The following is a 14,779-nucleotide window of genomic DNA, read 5'->3' as shown; positions in this document are numbered from 1 at the left end:
AAAAAAGGCTGAACGACATGCACCCACCCATGGTTTACCGTAAAGACAAATTGGTACCCTCAAAGTTTGGAAATGACAAACACCAACCTTCCGTTAATATTTGTTGTTAAATTTAACTGAATAAGGTTAAGATAATAAATTCAAAAACAAATAAAGGGTAATCATGTCATTTTATCCGTTTCTTCTTCGGTTAAACTCACATTTCTTCTCTCCTCTTCATCTCCCACCTTTCTTCTTCAAAGCTGCCGCTGCTGCCAGCATTCTTGCTGCACCTTTTTNTCCTTTCCTTTGTTGTCTTGTCTCTTCTCTACAACTCAAAACAACAACAAGAACAATAACAACCAAATAAGCCTTCACTATAACTATAAGAAAACTCACATCTAAAGCATGCATCCTTACCTTAGGAAGCTTTAGATGAAATCTCTACTCAAAATTACCCAAAAACTCTCTTAAATCCCTTAGAAATCTTGGAAGATTGGATGGAGAAAATGAGAGAACTTAGGCAAATGGAAGAGGCGGTGGAAATGAATGAATAAAGGGTTTCTCTACACTTAACTCTTTTTTAGCTCATATTATAAGCATCATTTCCCTTTTTGCCCTTGCCCTTCCTTAGAAATTCCATCTACATCCTTTGATTCTTTTCAAATACACCCCCATCCAAACACAATCTCTACTTAATTTCCTTATATTTTACTCCCACTTTTCCTACTAATTAGGGGTAGAATGGTCATTATGCCCCAAAAGAAGAATTCTCTAGAAAACTCAAGAAACTTTGTATTGGGCTCGTCGCCGCGGCGAAGCACTTTCCCTCGCCCCGGCGAAACAGGGCAGAACCTACCCGTGGGTGCAACTCCTCCTCGCCGCAGCGAAGCTTCTTCTTCGCCCGGGCAAAGATTGGATTTCCAAACTTCACCAAAGTTCAACCAATTTCAAGGCAACCATTCAACCAACTCAACATACCAACTAACCATGACAACAAACAAATTCAATTGAAACTGAAACAGTAAACTTTTAACTAATACAGCAAATCTTAAGTACGTACCTCAAGTGGGATATTACAGAACCTGCACTATGTTAAAGCAAGCAAAAGTTATTGTGTTCCTCTCGATCGTGGAATATTGGAGATGATATTGAACAAGATATTTAGTAGGAGCAGTAAAACTACCACTGCTTTGTGGAAATTACAGAGAAAATGGATGCCAACTTCAAGGAAAAGTGTAGTTGACATGGCCATTAAAGATGGGGAACTAAGAGTTTTCCTAGTAGCAGGGAAGGTCTTTGGGGACACCCTTGCTTCTCGTCTCATGTCTGCTCTGAAGAATCTGGCTCCTGTTCCTGTCTTTTTCTCTGGTGTTGGGTAAGCTATGAATGCGATTTATAATTTAATCTCTCTTGGAAGTTCTATGGAAAATTCTTTCTTTCTTTCTTTCTTTTTTGGGAATGAAAAAGAAGAAATTATTAAAGGGTATAAATATGAAAAAGAAGAAATTATCCAGCGGTTGCTAGGGTGAAGATGGGTTACGGAAAAGAGGAAATTTCAGCCAAAAATGGGTCAAATCCAGCTGGGGATGGAGGAGGATGGTGATGGGAGGTGAGATCAACTGAAAAGGTGAAGGAAGAAAAGAAAGCCGCAGCAAGAATGTTGGCAACGGCGGCGGCTTTGAAGAAGAAAGGTGGAAGATGAAGAGGAAAGAAGAAATGTGAGTTTAACAGAAGAAGAAAGGGATAAAATGACATGATTACCCTTTATTTGTTTTTGAATTTACTATCTTAACCTTATTCAGTTAAATTTAACATCAAATATTAACGGAAGGTTGGTGTTTGTCATTTCCAAACTTTGAGGGTACCAATTTGTCTTTACGATAAACCATGGATGGGTGCAAGTCGTTCGGCCCGAAAAAAAAAAACAGCCCTACAGGCTCCTCATGCATCCACAAGCATCATTATGCGTGCGTGGGGTCCAATTGGAGCATCCAACTGGATCTACAGGTCAGTAGACCTTGGTTTAGGTATGCTTGACCCGATTGACTTAATTTGACTAAGTTGGGTTGACCCTATTGACCTGATTAACTTGACACGCTTATATCGGGTCGGGTTGACCCGGTTTAACCGTTTTATGCGGTTTGGCATGATTTTGACCTGTTTTGGTAATAATATTCAGTTGCCCCCTTAACTTTTGTTAATTTTTGCCCCTAGGTTTGAAATATGACAATTTCACCCCCGCGGTCCGGAAAATCCAAATCGCAATTTTGCGACTCCAGCAGCCGAAATTCAGCCATTCCTCTTCTCTAATGGCTTGAAAAAAATCTCTCTAAAGGCCAATAAGGCCAAATATGGGTTCAATTCATAAAAATCCCAAATTGGGATTATTTAAAATTAAAGGAACCCTAATTTATACATGAACTATGAATTTCCAAATGTAATCACCCAAAGACAGATCTTATAAACTAATATGTAAGATCTGATACCACATGTAAGATTAATAGCATAAATTTAATTCATGCAATCTTAATCTTTGATTTACAAAACCAATATATAGTTTCAATTCAATGACAACCTAGGATACACATGTTAGTTTATAAAACATTGAATAATTATATTAGAGATATGACAAACTTGATTGTGCTATAATTTAATGCAGAAAACCTTTTCTGAAATTTGGAATCAATCGATTGTCGATTGTAGGACTTGTCTTCCTTTCCAATAACGCGCAAAATGATGATATTTTAGAATGGGGTTAATCGGTCATGTGTTTGGAAAGAGAACCTAGCCCTTTTAACAATAATTTGTTGGGCCCTCCCATTACGGGCTTAATAAATTCTAGAGCCCATACTTACATCGTCATACCCCAGATCAATTAAATATGAAGTGTATAAAGCTTTAAAAAAACGATCACGAAGCCCATTAGAATATCTCATTGAACTATGTGTTTACCCAGTTTAATTAAATCAAAATATAATTCGCATTAACCCATAATTATGAAAGAATAATACTACACATACATCATTCCCATACAACATTTCTCATACAACATTATGTGGCAAGATGTGATTGGGTGAAAGTTTAATTTTAACTTTAAATTAGCCAATCATATCTTGCCACATAATGTTGTATTAGAAATGTTGTATGAAAATGATGTATGTGTAGTATTACTCATTAGGAAAACCAACAAGTGAGTCTACCAGTTTTTTCTCTTGTATTCATTCGTGCAATTGATATCTTAACAAAATGTAAAGACCTCAATTTGACAGGCCCCATTGCTAATTGGATGTGATATTCGATCTGCAAGCAGAGAAACTCTTAGGATTCTCAGATTCACTAAAGACCCAAGGGAGGAAAATACGATCTGACACTAGCCTAGATGTTACATTTTGAACACCATTGTTCAATCACTCTATAGAAATCTGTAATTGACCTAAGATGCTTCACAACCAGAAATGTTTGCACAAAAAGTTTAAGAATACTTCTTCGAACACATTGACATTTCTGTTCGATCGAGAGAGGTTGGACTTTCTCCATCAGCTTATGTTATTGTTAGAGACTTGTGGGCGGTGTACTGTACTTTTCATGGCTCTTTTTCATTCTTTTTCTTGCATAAAATAATAAATGGTTAATGGATACAGAGGTGGCCTGTTTGCATAAATGCTAGAATGTATTGCTAGTTATGTAGATGATATTGGACAGTACCGTGGCCTCTTTCTGATACAATAGTTTGGAATGCTCAGACACTTGCTATATTCGTTTGATAATTGAAAGATCAAAGCATTGTTTTTATGTTTCTGATATAGTATGAATATTATGTTATTTTATTTATATTTGTCACCAGAGGAAGTTGGGAAGAGTAGAGTTTGGGTGCTTCTTGCACCAATCAAACAACTTTAATTTTCTTCTGCGCTTTACTCTATTCTCTTTTGCAATAATGCTGTTTAACTTCCACTCTTGAGTGAAAGTTCTGTCATTATGTATTGCTTGTGCAAAAGTGTACATCATGGCAATTATGAATTGTAATTTCTACATGAATGGAGTGATTTTATTTGGATAACATGTTACTTCTATTTCTCTTATAAAATCATGTCAATTAATCCTCGTAACCATCATTTGTCCATAAAATCAAAGAATGGACCTAACATAAAAGGTAATTTGTTTCTTAGGGCCCAAATAATAGAACTGTCAGTCCAGCCTACATCCAAATCAGGCTCTTTTAGTAGTCATCTAATACAATATCAGGCCCAAATGAGAAATGTAGGTCCAATGCTTTAAAAAAAGTCACAAATGTTATTATTCTATTTGCAGTGAGTACACTTTCATTTCATGTGCTAATTGGACTCAAATCATTTTCAGTGTTAACCAAATTTGAGCGGCTCAATATGCTTCATAAATTTTGTTAGTAAGTTTGGAAACCAAAGGGTAGCTTCATATATGTAAATTGGAGATAAAATAATCATATAGATTGGTGATTTACCTAGCATTAAGAGGCTCAAGCAGCTGCGACTATGATATTGCCATCTATTTTTCACATGCTAATGATCATCATAGTTTTTTCTATATTGAAACTCTTCTCGCAAAAGCTATAATCTTTAAGTAGGATGCTAGATATTAATGTATCACCATGACGCTCATCCAATTATTGAAAGTTTTTATCTCATCTACTTTTACTTCAAAACCCAACAAAAAGCTTATTGTATATACAATCTAAAATCCAACTGTTTTGGCCTAAGAAGCATTGACGTGATGGGAACAAATAAATAGTAAGCAGTTGGAGAGATTTCAGTCCATAAAATCATCCTTAAATCTCTCCTGCGTGAACTACTATAGCTTCCTTTCCTGGCAGGGAACTTATTCAAAATACAACAAACTTAAAACCACTGATATGTCCAAATTCAAAGACAGTATCGAAATGGCTGAGAATGAGATTGAGAAAGTGGAAGAAGGGCAAAATCAAAACCATTTAGAGCAAAAAGTAAAAGATATCTTTGAGAAAGCAGCTCTACTTGTTACTTTGAAGGTAATCAATGTCATCTCTTCTTCTTTTTGTTTCTCTCTATCTTATCCCATGTTTTTGTGAATTATTTTTTTTAGGCTGTTCAAATATATACATTGTTTGGTTTAGGATATAGCTAGCCTCGGTTTCCTACAAAGCCAAAGTTAACAGGCATTCCAATGTCATATATTTGGATTTTATAGCATGGCTCCATAAATTTGACCTCATTTTAATGCCCAATAATGAATATTGACTTATGAGACTGAAGACTGACATTTTGTCCTTAATTTTGAACCCAGTACAAGATACTTTGGATCTGATTGTGCTTGTCATTTGTTAATTTCAATATCAAATCATGGTCATTTTTCCTGAGCGAATTGGATGAACTGGAATTATCATATACACTTCGGCAATTTTAGGTTCTTTGTAAGTAATTATTTCAATCAAAACAACAAAAAAACAATCTTTAAGCACTGATGAAATTTTGCAGTTTGAAGATGTGGAACACAAAATCAAGAGTAAAACAGGACGATTTTTTGGTTCAAGAAATGCAAAATCTGAGGAGAAAATGATCTTGAAAGGGGTTAGTGGTGCAGTGTCACCTGGTGAATTGTTAGCCATTTTAGGACCATCCGGCTCTGGCAAGACAACTCTCCTGACAGCTTTGGGAGGCCGCCTTGATGGAGATACTAAAGGAACCATAACCTATAATGGTAAGCCTTTCTCTGCAACAATCAAGCGGAGAACTGGATACGTTACTCAAATAAACGCTCTCTATCCGCACCTCACCGTCAATGAAACACTAGTCTTCACCGCTCTTCTCCGCCTGCCCAATAGTCTCACCGAAAAGGAAAAAATCCTGCATGCTGAAGCTGTTCTAAACCAGCTTGGCTTAACTCGGTGTAAGGACACCATTATAGGAGGACGATTTGTTAAAGGCATATCCGGAGGAGAACAGAGGAGAGTGAGTATTGGGCAAGAATTGTTGATTAATCCAAGTCTACTCTTTCTTGACGAACCCACTTCAGGTCTTGACTCAACTATAGCCAGGCAAATTCTGTCATCACTTTGGAAATTGGCAAAAGGCGGACGCACGATTTTGATGAGTATTCATCAGCCCTCTAGTAGCCTATTTTACATGTTTAACAAAGTAATGTTGTTATCAGAAGGCAATAGTCTTTACTTCGGAAAAGGTGAAGAGGTCATGAATTACTTCGCCAGCATTGGATTTTTCCCATCAGTAGCCATGAATCCTTCAGATTTCCTGTTAGATCTTGCCAGTGGTATGTAATGTAATCTTCACATTCAAGATACATTTAAAATTGTTCATTGATTTCCTGGAAAATAATAACCTTCTAAAATAATGTATAGGTGTTGTTTCTGGAGACCGAAAAGAGGACAGAGAAGCTGTAAAACAAATTCTGGTATCAGCTTATCAGAGTAATCTTTCCGAAAAATTGAAGGCAGAGTTTCAAGACATGGGGAATCAAAGTCTTAAAGGTTCAGAAAATAAGAAGATTGGCAAATGGAACACAAGTTGGTGGCAGCAATTTGTTGTGTTGCTGAGAAGGGATTTAGTAGAAAGGAGACATGACTCATTTTCTTGGCTCAAAATTTGCCAGGTTTTGTTTCTTTCAGTCATTACCGGAACTCTATGGTGGCAATCAAGTACTGATAACATACAAGACCATGTCGGACTCCTTTTCTTCTACAGCAGATTCGTCGGATTCTACTCTTTCTTCCAGGCTCTTCGAACATTCCCAATTGAAAGAATGATGATCGAAAAAGAAAGAGCTTCAGGAATGTACAGGCTATCATCATATTTCATGGCGAGAACCATTAGCGATATTCCCATGGAGCTTACACTTCCAACTCTTTTTGTCACCCTAACATATTGGATGGGGGGCCTCAAACCGACTGCCTTAAGTTTCATTTACACTTTGTTAGTTTCCCTTTACTCAGCCCTGGTGGCACAAAGCCTCGGCCTCGCAATTGGTGCAGTGGTAATGGAGCAAATGATGGCTAACACAATTGCAGTAACGGTGGTGCTCATATTTATGTTGGCGGGTGGATTTCTTGTTCAAGATATACCGATTTTTCTGTCCTGGATTCAGTACATTTCTCTTGCATATTTCTCATACAAGCTCCTGTTGGCAGTTCAATACAACGGTGATGAAACGTATAATTGTGCTCCAAATGTGACTTGTTTGGTGCGAAATTACACTAGAATTAAGGCTATTGGGCTTGATCACTCTTTGCTAAGTGTTATTGCATTGACCATTATGTTTCTGGGTTTTCGATTTATTGCTTACATTGCTCTTATAAGATTTGGTTCAAATCGTAATAAATAGGAAGAGAAAAACTCTCCTCATATTTTATGGCAATATAAAAATTGATTGTTCTTCTACTGTGGGATCATGGATGCCTATTTGTGAGACTGAATATGAAAGTTTGTCCAGAAAATTTGTAAAAATAGTGTTATGCCTGAAAAAGTAGGGCTGATGCAAGATCCAGTCAACACAAAAAGTCAGAGCTTAGGTAGGCCCACAGCCAGTCAGAGACAGCCACGTCATACAATGAAAGGTGCGGCATGCTCCTGTCAGGGCAGTCGGTGCGCGTCAGACCAACCAAGAGCTATAGCGATTCTACGTGTCCAATCCTTGCACCAAATCGCGTAAATCACTCTAGAAGGTGGGCAATGGGACATAAAGAAGGATTTGCACGGACAATCCCACCAACTCACAGATTTAGTAATGATAACCTTAATCCATCCCACTATAAATTGAGAGTATCTCTCTCGTTTAAAGGATTAGCTAATCTCTCTAAAGAAAAGATAGCATTCTCTCTCTTGTATAATCATTTGTAAGTCAGTCCGCTGAACGCGACCTAACCTCTATCATTAATACAAAATCAGTGGACGTAGGATTTGCTTCCTTAGCATCCGAACCATTTTAAACGCTATTTTTACTCTTGTTTATTCATCCACGTGTGTCTTCTGGGCCAACTCAGCATTTCACACGTGCGTTTGGTTGGTGTCAAAATCACGCATCAACAGTTTGGCGCTAAAAGGAGGGCCTGATTTAGCATTCGTTCTTCATCAGGAGAATCTCTAACTTACTCAGCCTACAACAACAAATGGCTCGCCGACTTGAACCTGAGCAAACCAATCAGGGCGTTGAGGAAATCCCCCATGTGCAGGAGGACACCTCTCCCGGGGTACCTTCGGTTCCGCAAAATGTCGCGGGGGATATCCCGTCAAGTTCACAACTTGACCCTGCCATCATGAGCTACCTGGAGAGGTTCAACAATACTCTCCAAACGGTCAAACAAAGGTTGGACCGTTTGGACCAGGGCGTGCTACCCGAATCAGCTAGAGCGGTGCAACCGCCAAAGATGCCTGCAGGTAGCACGAAAGCGCAGCAAAGGGCGATAGCCAGTGCCGCAAGCACTGCAGCGCGCCGAAGAAAGGGTAAGCAAGTGGCAAAAAATGGGCCTAAAGGCTCCAAAGGGCCGGCGAACACCGACCACATCCCAAATAGAATACCCGTGGCATTAAGACTCGGTGAAAAGTCACAGCCCGAGCCGTCCCATGCCGCGTCGCATGAAAACCCCCATAAAAGTGCTGGGCGGGGTGATTCTCATCACCACCATAAATGCAATCCTGATCATAGTCGTGCGGGAGGTTCCCACACTCCGCAGGGTGGTTCATACCACCGTAGAGGTCGTGAAAATTCCCCGCACCATTCATCGCCATCACACGGCTCTAGCCAACATGTGTCAAGGGTGGCCGGAACTACCTGCCGAGGCAAAGTGGAATCCGACCTCCGGACTTTCCTCAATCATAATCGTTAGGGTCGGACTCGCATGGGTGAAAGTAATCCCTAAATAGCTCCGCTGCCCTAGATTGAGGAGCTGCAGTGAGCTCTAGACCAGCTAAGAGCTCAGCAAAACGAACAAGGGCAGGTTATGTCAGCATCTCCCTTTTCTCCGGCAGTGTTAGTCGCCCCACTCCCATCAAGATTTAGAATGCCGGACATACGGGCGTTCGATGGAAATTCTGATCTGCAGGATCACTTGTATGAATTCAACGACATGATGGAGCTTCACCAGGTTTCAGATTTGGCAAAGTGTCGTTGTATGGTAGTAACTCTAACCTCTCATGTCAAACGATGGTTCAGGTCGTGATGAGAATGAAAAATGTCATATTTACCCCCCTTAATGTCTAGTCTTTCATGCTTATTTGTTGGCTAAATATGCTCATTATTATTCTATTTTGATTTAGGATGCAAATGGAGGCGTTAATTGCAAAGCTGAACTAATTAAGTGAATTCGGACAGTTTCGACATTGTTTCGTAATCTGGGCATAACTTTCTCAACTGAGCTCCGATTGAGATGATACAAAATGCTTTGGAACGCTAAGAACGAGATCTACAACTTTCATGTTTTAATTTTGGAGAGATACTTGCTTTATCAAGGTTGTAATCGGACTTGAAGTTGACATACCTACACTACCGACGTTCTAGAACATTTTGCCTTGTCATGAAATTCAAATAGGCAGTTTATTATTGGAAGATTTGAAGACCTATTGCATGCAAATTATAGTTGGACACACCACTTTCCTATTTTGTATTAAGACTTTATTTTATTTTCAATTACTCAGATTAGGATAAAGGTTATTTTGGGATTTTAGAATATTTTTAGGAGATTTAGATTTAGTAGAATTAAAATTCGAATTGGATATTGAGAGAGGGAGATCAGATTAGGAATAACACATATCACACACGCTGCTCTCTTCTCTTTTTTGGGGGAATTCGTTTTTCTGGAATTTTTCTTTTTGGTTTTCTTTTGAACTTTTCCTTTGAATTTCCGTGATGGCCATGAGTGGCTAATTTTTATAACTTGGTCGAAGGAAACAAGACCTCAGAATCAATAAAATGTGAGATCAATCTGGTTTTTTTTTTTTTAAGTGTTCAATTTATGTTTGAGTATTAGATGTTCTTCTATGCATATTTTCATGACTGTTGTGTTTAATTACTAGGAGGCCTACTAGTTTATTAATTGTTGCAATCTACTGCTAAGTTAGATATCAAATCCGTAATTGTTTGATCCCTCTAACTTGTGAAGTAATTAGGGTTTAAGAATTTGCTACGTCAGGAATTATTAAGTCTTAAGAAGAACATTTGATTGAATTAAATGCAACCGCTTGAGTTTGTGTTGTTTAGCTTCATCGATCTCTCTAGGTCTTAAGGTTGGAAACTATAGATTAAATCTTTAGCGCTTGTCTAGGGTTGTTTAGTAGTAAGGTTAATTAATCGCTTGTTTCTTAATTAATTACAACTAAGGAGAGATAGGAAAATAGTTCCAACGGTGAATATTCAAAATATGTATTGATTTATTTTTGCATCGATGATCAGTTGTAGATTCCAATGGTGGATGTTAACTAGACCAAGGTTTGTTATTGATTGATTGATTAATTTGAATTGTGTTTTCCTAAAATTGTTTCTATTTAACTCAACTCCCCCCCCCCCCCCCCCCCCCCCCCCCTACTGGTTCACATAACATTAAACTCGGCTAGACACTCTTTGTGGGAACGATCCCTACTCACACTACTACGTGTATTTTTTAGGGTTTTAATTCTGAGTGCCTACAACAGCACACCAGGTTGCTCCCAGCCGGATCGATCAGCTCGTGGCCTCAAATGAGCGCGACGTTCCTGAGGCACTTCCAAGCAAACCGAAAGTTCTCGATGCCTTTGCGCTACCTTAGCAATATAAGACAAGAGAGGGATGAATCCCTCTAGTCTTACATCGACCGATACTTCAGACAGATCCTCAACTGGCCCACTGGAAGGGCATTCCTGAATACGAGGATCCATATTATCCTCGGCTGGGCCAGGCTGTGGTTCGATCCGGCTTATTGCCATTGCCTGTTGGGGAATGCCGCGTGAGATGTCTTTCCCTTTGCACGCCATCTGCACTGCTTTCACATAACAGTCGCGAGATGCGCGCTAAGATCCGTTGACTTCCCCTATCCCCATCAGGGTGGGGAACTTCATCTTCAGATGGTATATCGAAGTGACTGCCTTGAAGTTTCTCAGCAGAGGTCGTCCCAGGATTCCATTAAAAGCGGATGGGCAATCCACTACCAAGAATTCAGTTACCTTAGTCACTTCGCAAAGTCACCCAGCGTGACTGGAAGCAAGATCGTTCCTTTGGGGATCAGGTGGTCCCCTGTAAAACCATATAGGGGGATCGAGGCGGGCTTCAAGTCGACCTCGTCCAAGTTCATTCTTTCGAAATATGCCCTTCGGCCTCAAGAACACTGGCACAACTTACCAGCGGTTGGTTAACCGAATGTTCTCCGAACAGATCGAAAAATCAATGGAGGTCTATGTAAATGACATGTTGGTCAAATCCCATGTCGCTTCAGATCACATAGCGTATCTCACTGAGATGTTCGACATCCTCTGACAATATAGAATGAAGCTAAACCCCCTCAAGTGCTTATCCAGAGTATCCTCGGAAAAATTCCTAGGATACATGGTTAACCAGCGGGGCATAGAGATCAACCTCGAGAAAATCCAAGCTTTTCTCGACATGAAAAGCCCGACCAACAAAAAGCAGATCATGAGCCTTAATGGGCAAATTGCGGCGCTAAGTCGCTTTATATCAAGGACAACAGATCGCTGCTTGCCATTCTTCAATGCTCTAAGGGCCAATAAAAAGTTCGAGTGGACTCCCGAGTGCGAACAGGCATTCCAAAGTATTAAAGAACACCTCGGGAAACTACCTCTCCTGTCCAAGCCTCTCCCACAAGAGATCCTCCTCCTGTATCTGTCCGTCTCTCAATTCGTGGTCAGTGCAGCCTTAATTCGGGAAGAGGATAGGGTCCAATGGCCAGTGTATTACGTGAGCAAGCATCTGTTAGATATCGAGATGCGTTATCCAGAAATGGAATGATTAGCTTATGCCCCGCTGATTGCTTCCAGAAAGTTACGACCTTACTTCCACGCTCATACGATCCATGTAATGACAAACTACCTGCTCAGGTAGGTCCTCCAGAAACCGGAGGTGTCGGGTAAATTGCTTAAATAGGCCATGGAATTAAGTCAGTTCGATCTGAAGTACAAACCAAAGTCAACTATCAAAGGGCAGGCTGTTGCCGACTTCATATCAAAATTCTCATATCATCCGACGAATGAGTCGGAGCAACAGCCCAGCGAAGTCATTCAGGAGACTGCTCAAAATCTGTCGACCTAGAGCCTCTACGTCGATGGATCTTCGAACAGAAAGATGTCTGGGGCAGGTCTTCTCCTTTTAAGTCCCGAAGGGGCTCGCATTCATGGCATTCTCCGGTTCGGTTTTAAGGCTACCAATAATGAGGTCGAGTATGAAGCTCTGCTCGCCAGACTGCAGTTGGCAAGAGAAATTGGTGCAACCGTGATCAGTATCCATAGCGACTCTATGCTGGTCGTTAATCAGATTTTGGGAGAGTACCAAGCCAAGGAAGAAAATATGATCAGCTATCTGAAGAAAGCTAAGGCCGCACTCAAGCCATTCAAGCACTTCACGATCACCCAGATTCCTAGAGAGAGCAACTTCGTGGCAGACGCTTTGGCAAGAATAGCCTCGTCATTGGACTCAGATGTACCGGAGAGCATTCCTGTTCGATTCATCGAGATCCCCAGTATCAGCCCAATCGAACAGGCTGTGAATGTAACAGAATCAGATTCCTGGATAATCCCTATCATTCAGTACCTCAGAAATGGAACCTTGCTCGATGACAAGACCGAGGCAAGGATCCTCCGAACAAGATCTGCTCGTTACACCCTCATCGGAGATCAGCTATACAGGCGAGGGTTTAGCGCCCCTTTCCTCCGATGTGTGAACAGCGAAGAGGCAGATTACATCATGAGGGAGATACATGAAGGGATCTACGGTAATCACACCGCCGCACGATCTCTCGCTAACAAAGTTGGTCGTCAAGGGTATTATTGGCCCCTAATCTAAGAAGACACCTACAACTTTGTTAAGAGGTGTGATAAGTGCCAGCGGTTTGCGAACATACCGCAAGCTCCTTCCCACCAGCTGATAACCATGACCAGCCTCTAGCCATTCTCCATGTGGGGAATCGATCTCATTGGTCCCATGCCAGTTGGTAAAGGGGGAGTAAAGTATGATATGGTTGCGGTGGATTACTTCACCAAGTGGGTCGAAGCAGAACCATTAGCCGCGATCACAACTAGAAAGCTCAAGGACTTCGTCTTCAAAAACATTGTGTGCCACTATAGGATTCCTCACTCTTATCTCGAACAATGGTAAACAATTCGACACCGAGGAATTCAAGCAGTTTTGCAACGAGCTAGGTATTCATACAAAATTGCCTCAGTCACAAGGCCGTAAGCAAATGGTCAAGTTGAAGCTATCAACAAAACCATCAAGCACACTCTGAAGGCAAAACTTGGTGCAGCCAAGGGAAATTGGGCCGACGACCTCCCCGAAGTTCTATGGGCATATAGGACAACTCTGAGAACCTCTACCTGAGAAACCCCTTTCTCACTAGCATATGGCTGCAAAGCAATTATCCCTATGGAGGTAGGAACCGGTTCACTTTGAAGGGACCTATACAGCGAAGCCAACAATGAAGCGCTTAAACGCGCAAGTCTGGACCTAGTTGAAGAACGTTGCAGTAAGGCTTAACTAAGAATAAAGGCCTATTAGCAATGCACGAAGAGGTTATTCGACTCTAAGGTCAAGAGAAGAGACTTTCAGGTTGGCGACCTTGTTTTGAAGGAAGTTCTTCTCGGTACTAGAGAACCAAGCGTGAGAGTTTTAGGACCGAACTGGGAAGGTCCATACCACATCACCAAAGTGATAAGACCGAGGACTTATCATCTCAAAAGGCTAAATGGTTCTAAAGTACCCCGAGCTTGGAATGCTAAGCATCTCTGACCATATTATCAGTAATTCCGAACTCAGTTTTTCCTTGTGAAGATTTTATTTTTCGCAATCTTTGTGAATGTAAATAACAAGTGTATTGTCCTGTTCTTTTGTAATAATCCACGCATATAATTTTGTTCGTATAGACGTGTCATAATTATGTTCTCATAGACTTGTTCTAATGTTATAAACGGTTAGAATGCGATCTCATAGGGTATAGAAATTGTAAGTGCTCTAGAAATTAAGATGCGTTTCATTAATAAGTACAGCGAACAAGACAAGATCCCAAAAACAAATTACAATTATCAATCCTGATTCTCGACTCCTGGAGGACCGACCTCGTCATCTCAGGGTTGGTCGCCATCTGCCTGGTCGGCTGCAGGTTCCTTAGGGGTGTGTCCCGAAGCATCTCCCTGATCAAATCCTCGGGCGGCCTATGCTGCTTCGTCGTCCTCGTGCCACGCCATGGAAATGAGAGTTTCCTGCCAATCCTCTGGGAGGTCAAACATATCAATTTGTGGATTCTTCGGCCGCAAGGCATAGATGGACTCCATCGCCCATTCGGCAGCCTTTGCCTCGACCTCCTCTACTTGGTTCTACATCTCTTCATTCAGGGAAGTAACCTTTCCCTGACTCGCTTGGAGTTCAGCCTCAAGAGCCTGCCTTTACTTCTCTGAGACCTCTCTCTCCTGCTCTGCTCGTAAGGCTCGCTTAGAGGTTGTTTTGAGCTCTTAATCTTTCTCGCCAACTTCTCTAGAGAGCCTGGCTATAGTTCTCTGGAGTTCTTTTATCTCCTCCCCGTGCTTCTTAAGCTTGGCCTTTTGAAAATCCACAGTGCGAAAAGCTGCATCCCTTTCAT

General features: G+C 40.8%; 1 protein-coding gene across 1 annotated transcript; it reads left to right on the top strand.

Moving 5' to 3' along the window:
- Positions 1–1,124: 1,124 nt before the first annotated feature.
- LOC116129872 (ABC transporter G family member 9-like) lies at positions 1,125–7,332 on the top strand. The gene is made up of 3 exons (XM_031415602.1): positions 1,125–1,357; positions 5,453–6,264; positions 6,353–7,332. Exons 1-3 carry the CDS (start codon positions 1,125–1,127, stop codon positions 7,330–7,332), a joined length of 2,025 nt encoding a protein of 674 aa, XP_031271462.1.
- The last annotated feature ends 7,447 nt before the right edge of the window (positions 7,333–14,779 follow it).

Source organism: Pistacia vera, unplaced genomic scaffold (genome assembly GCF_008641045.1).
Source record: "Pistacia vera cultivar Batoury unplaced genomic scaffold, PisVer_v2 Contig214, whole genome shotgun sequence".
NCBI lineage: Eukaryota > Viridiplantae > Streptophyta > Magnoliopsida > Sapindales > Anacardiaceae > Pistacia > Pistacia vera.
This window is presented reverse-complemented; position numbering and strand designations above follow the sequence as displayed.

Coding starts and splice junctions, on each gene's coding strand:
- LOC116129872 (XM_031415602.1), top strand. CDS start 1,125: ATGATATTGAACAAGATATTTAGTAGGAGCAGTAAAACTACCACTGCT. Junction 1,358..5,452: donor GTCTTTTTCTCTGGTGTTGG/GTAAGCTATGAA, acceptor ACAATCTTTAAG/CACTGATGAAATTTTGCAGT. Junction 6,265..6,352: donor CCTGTTAGATCTTGCCAGTG/GTATGTAATGTA, acceptor AATAATGTATAG/GTGTTGTTTCTGGAGACCGA.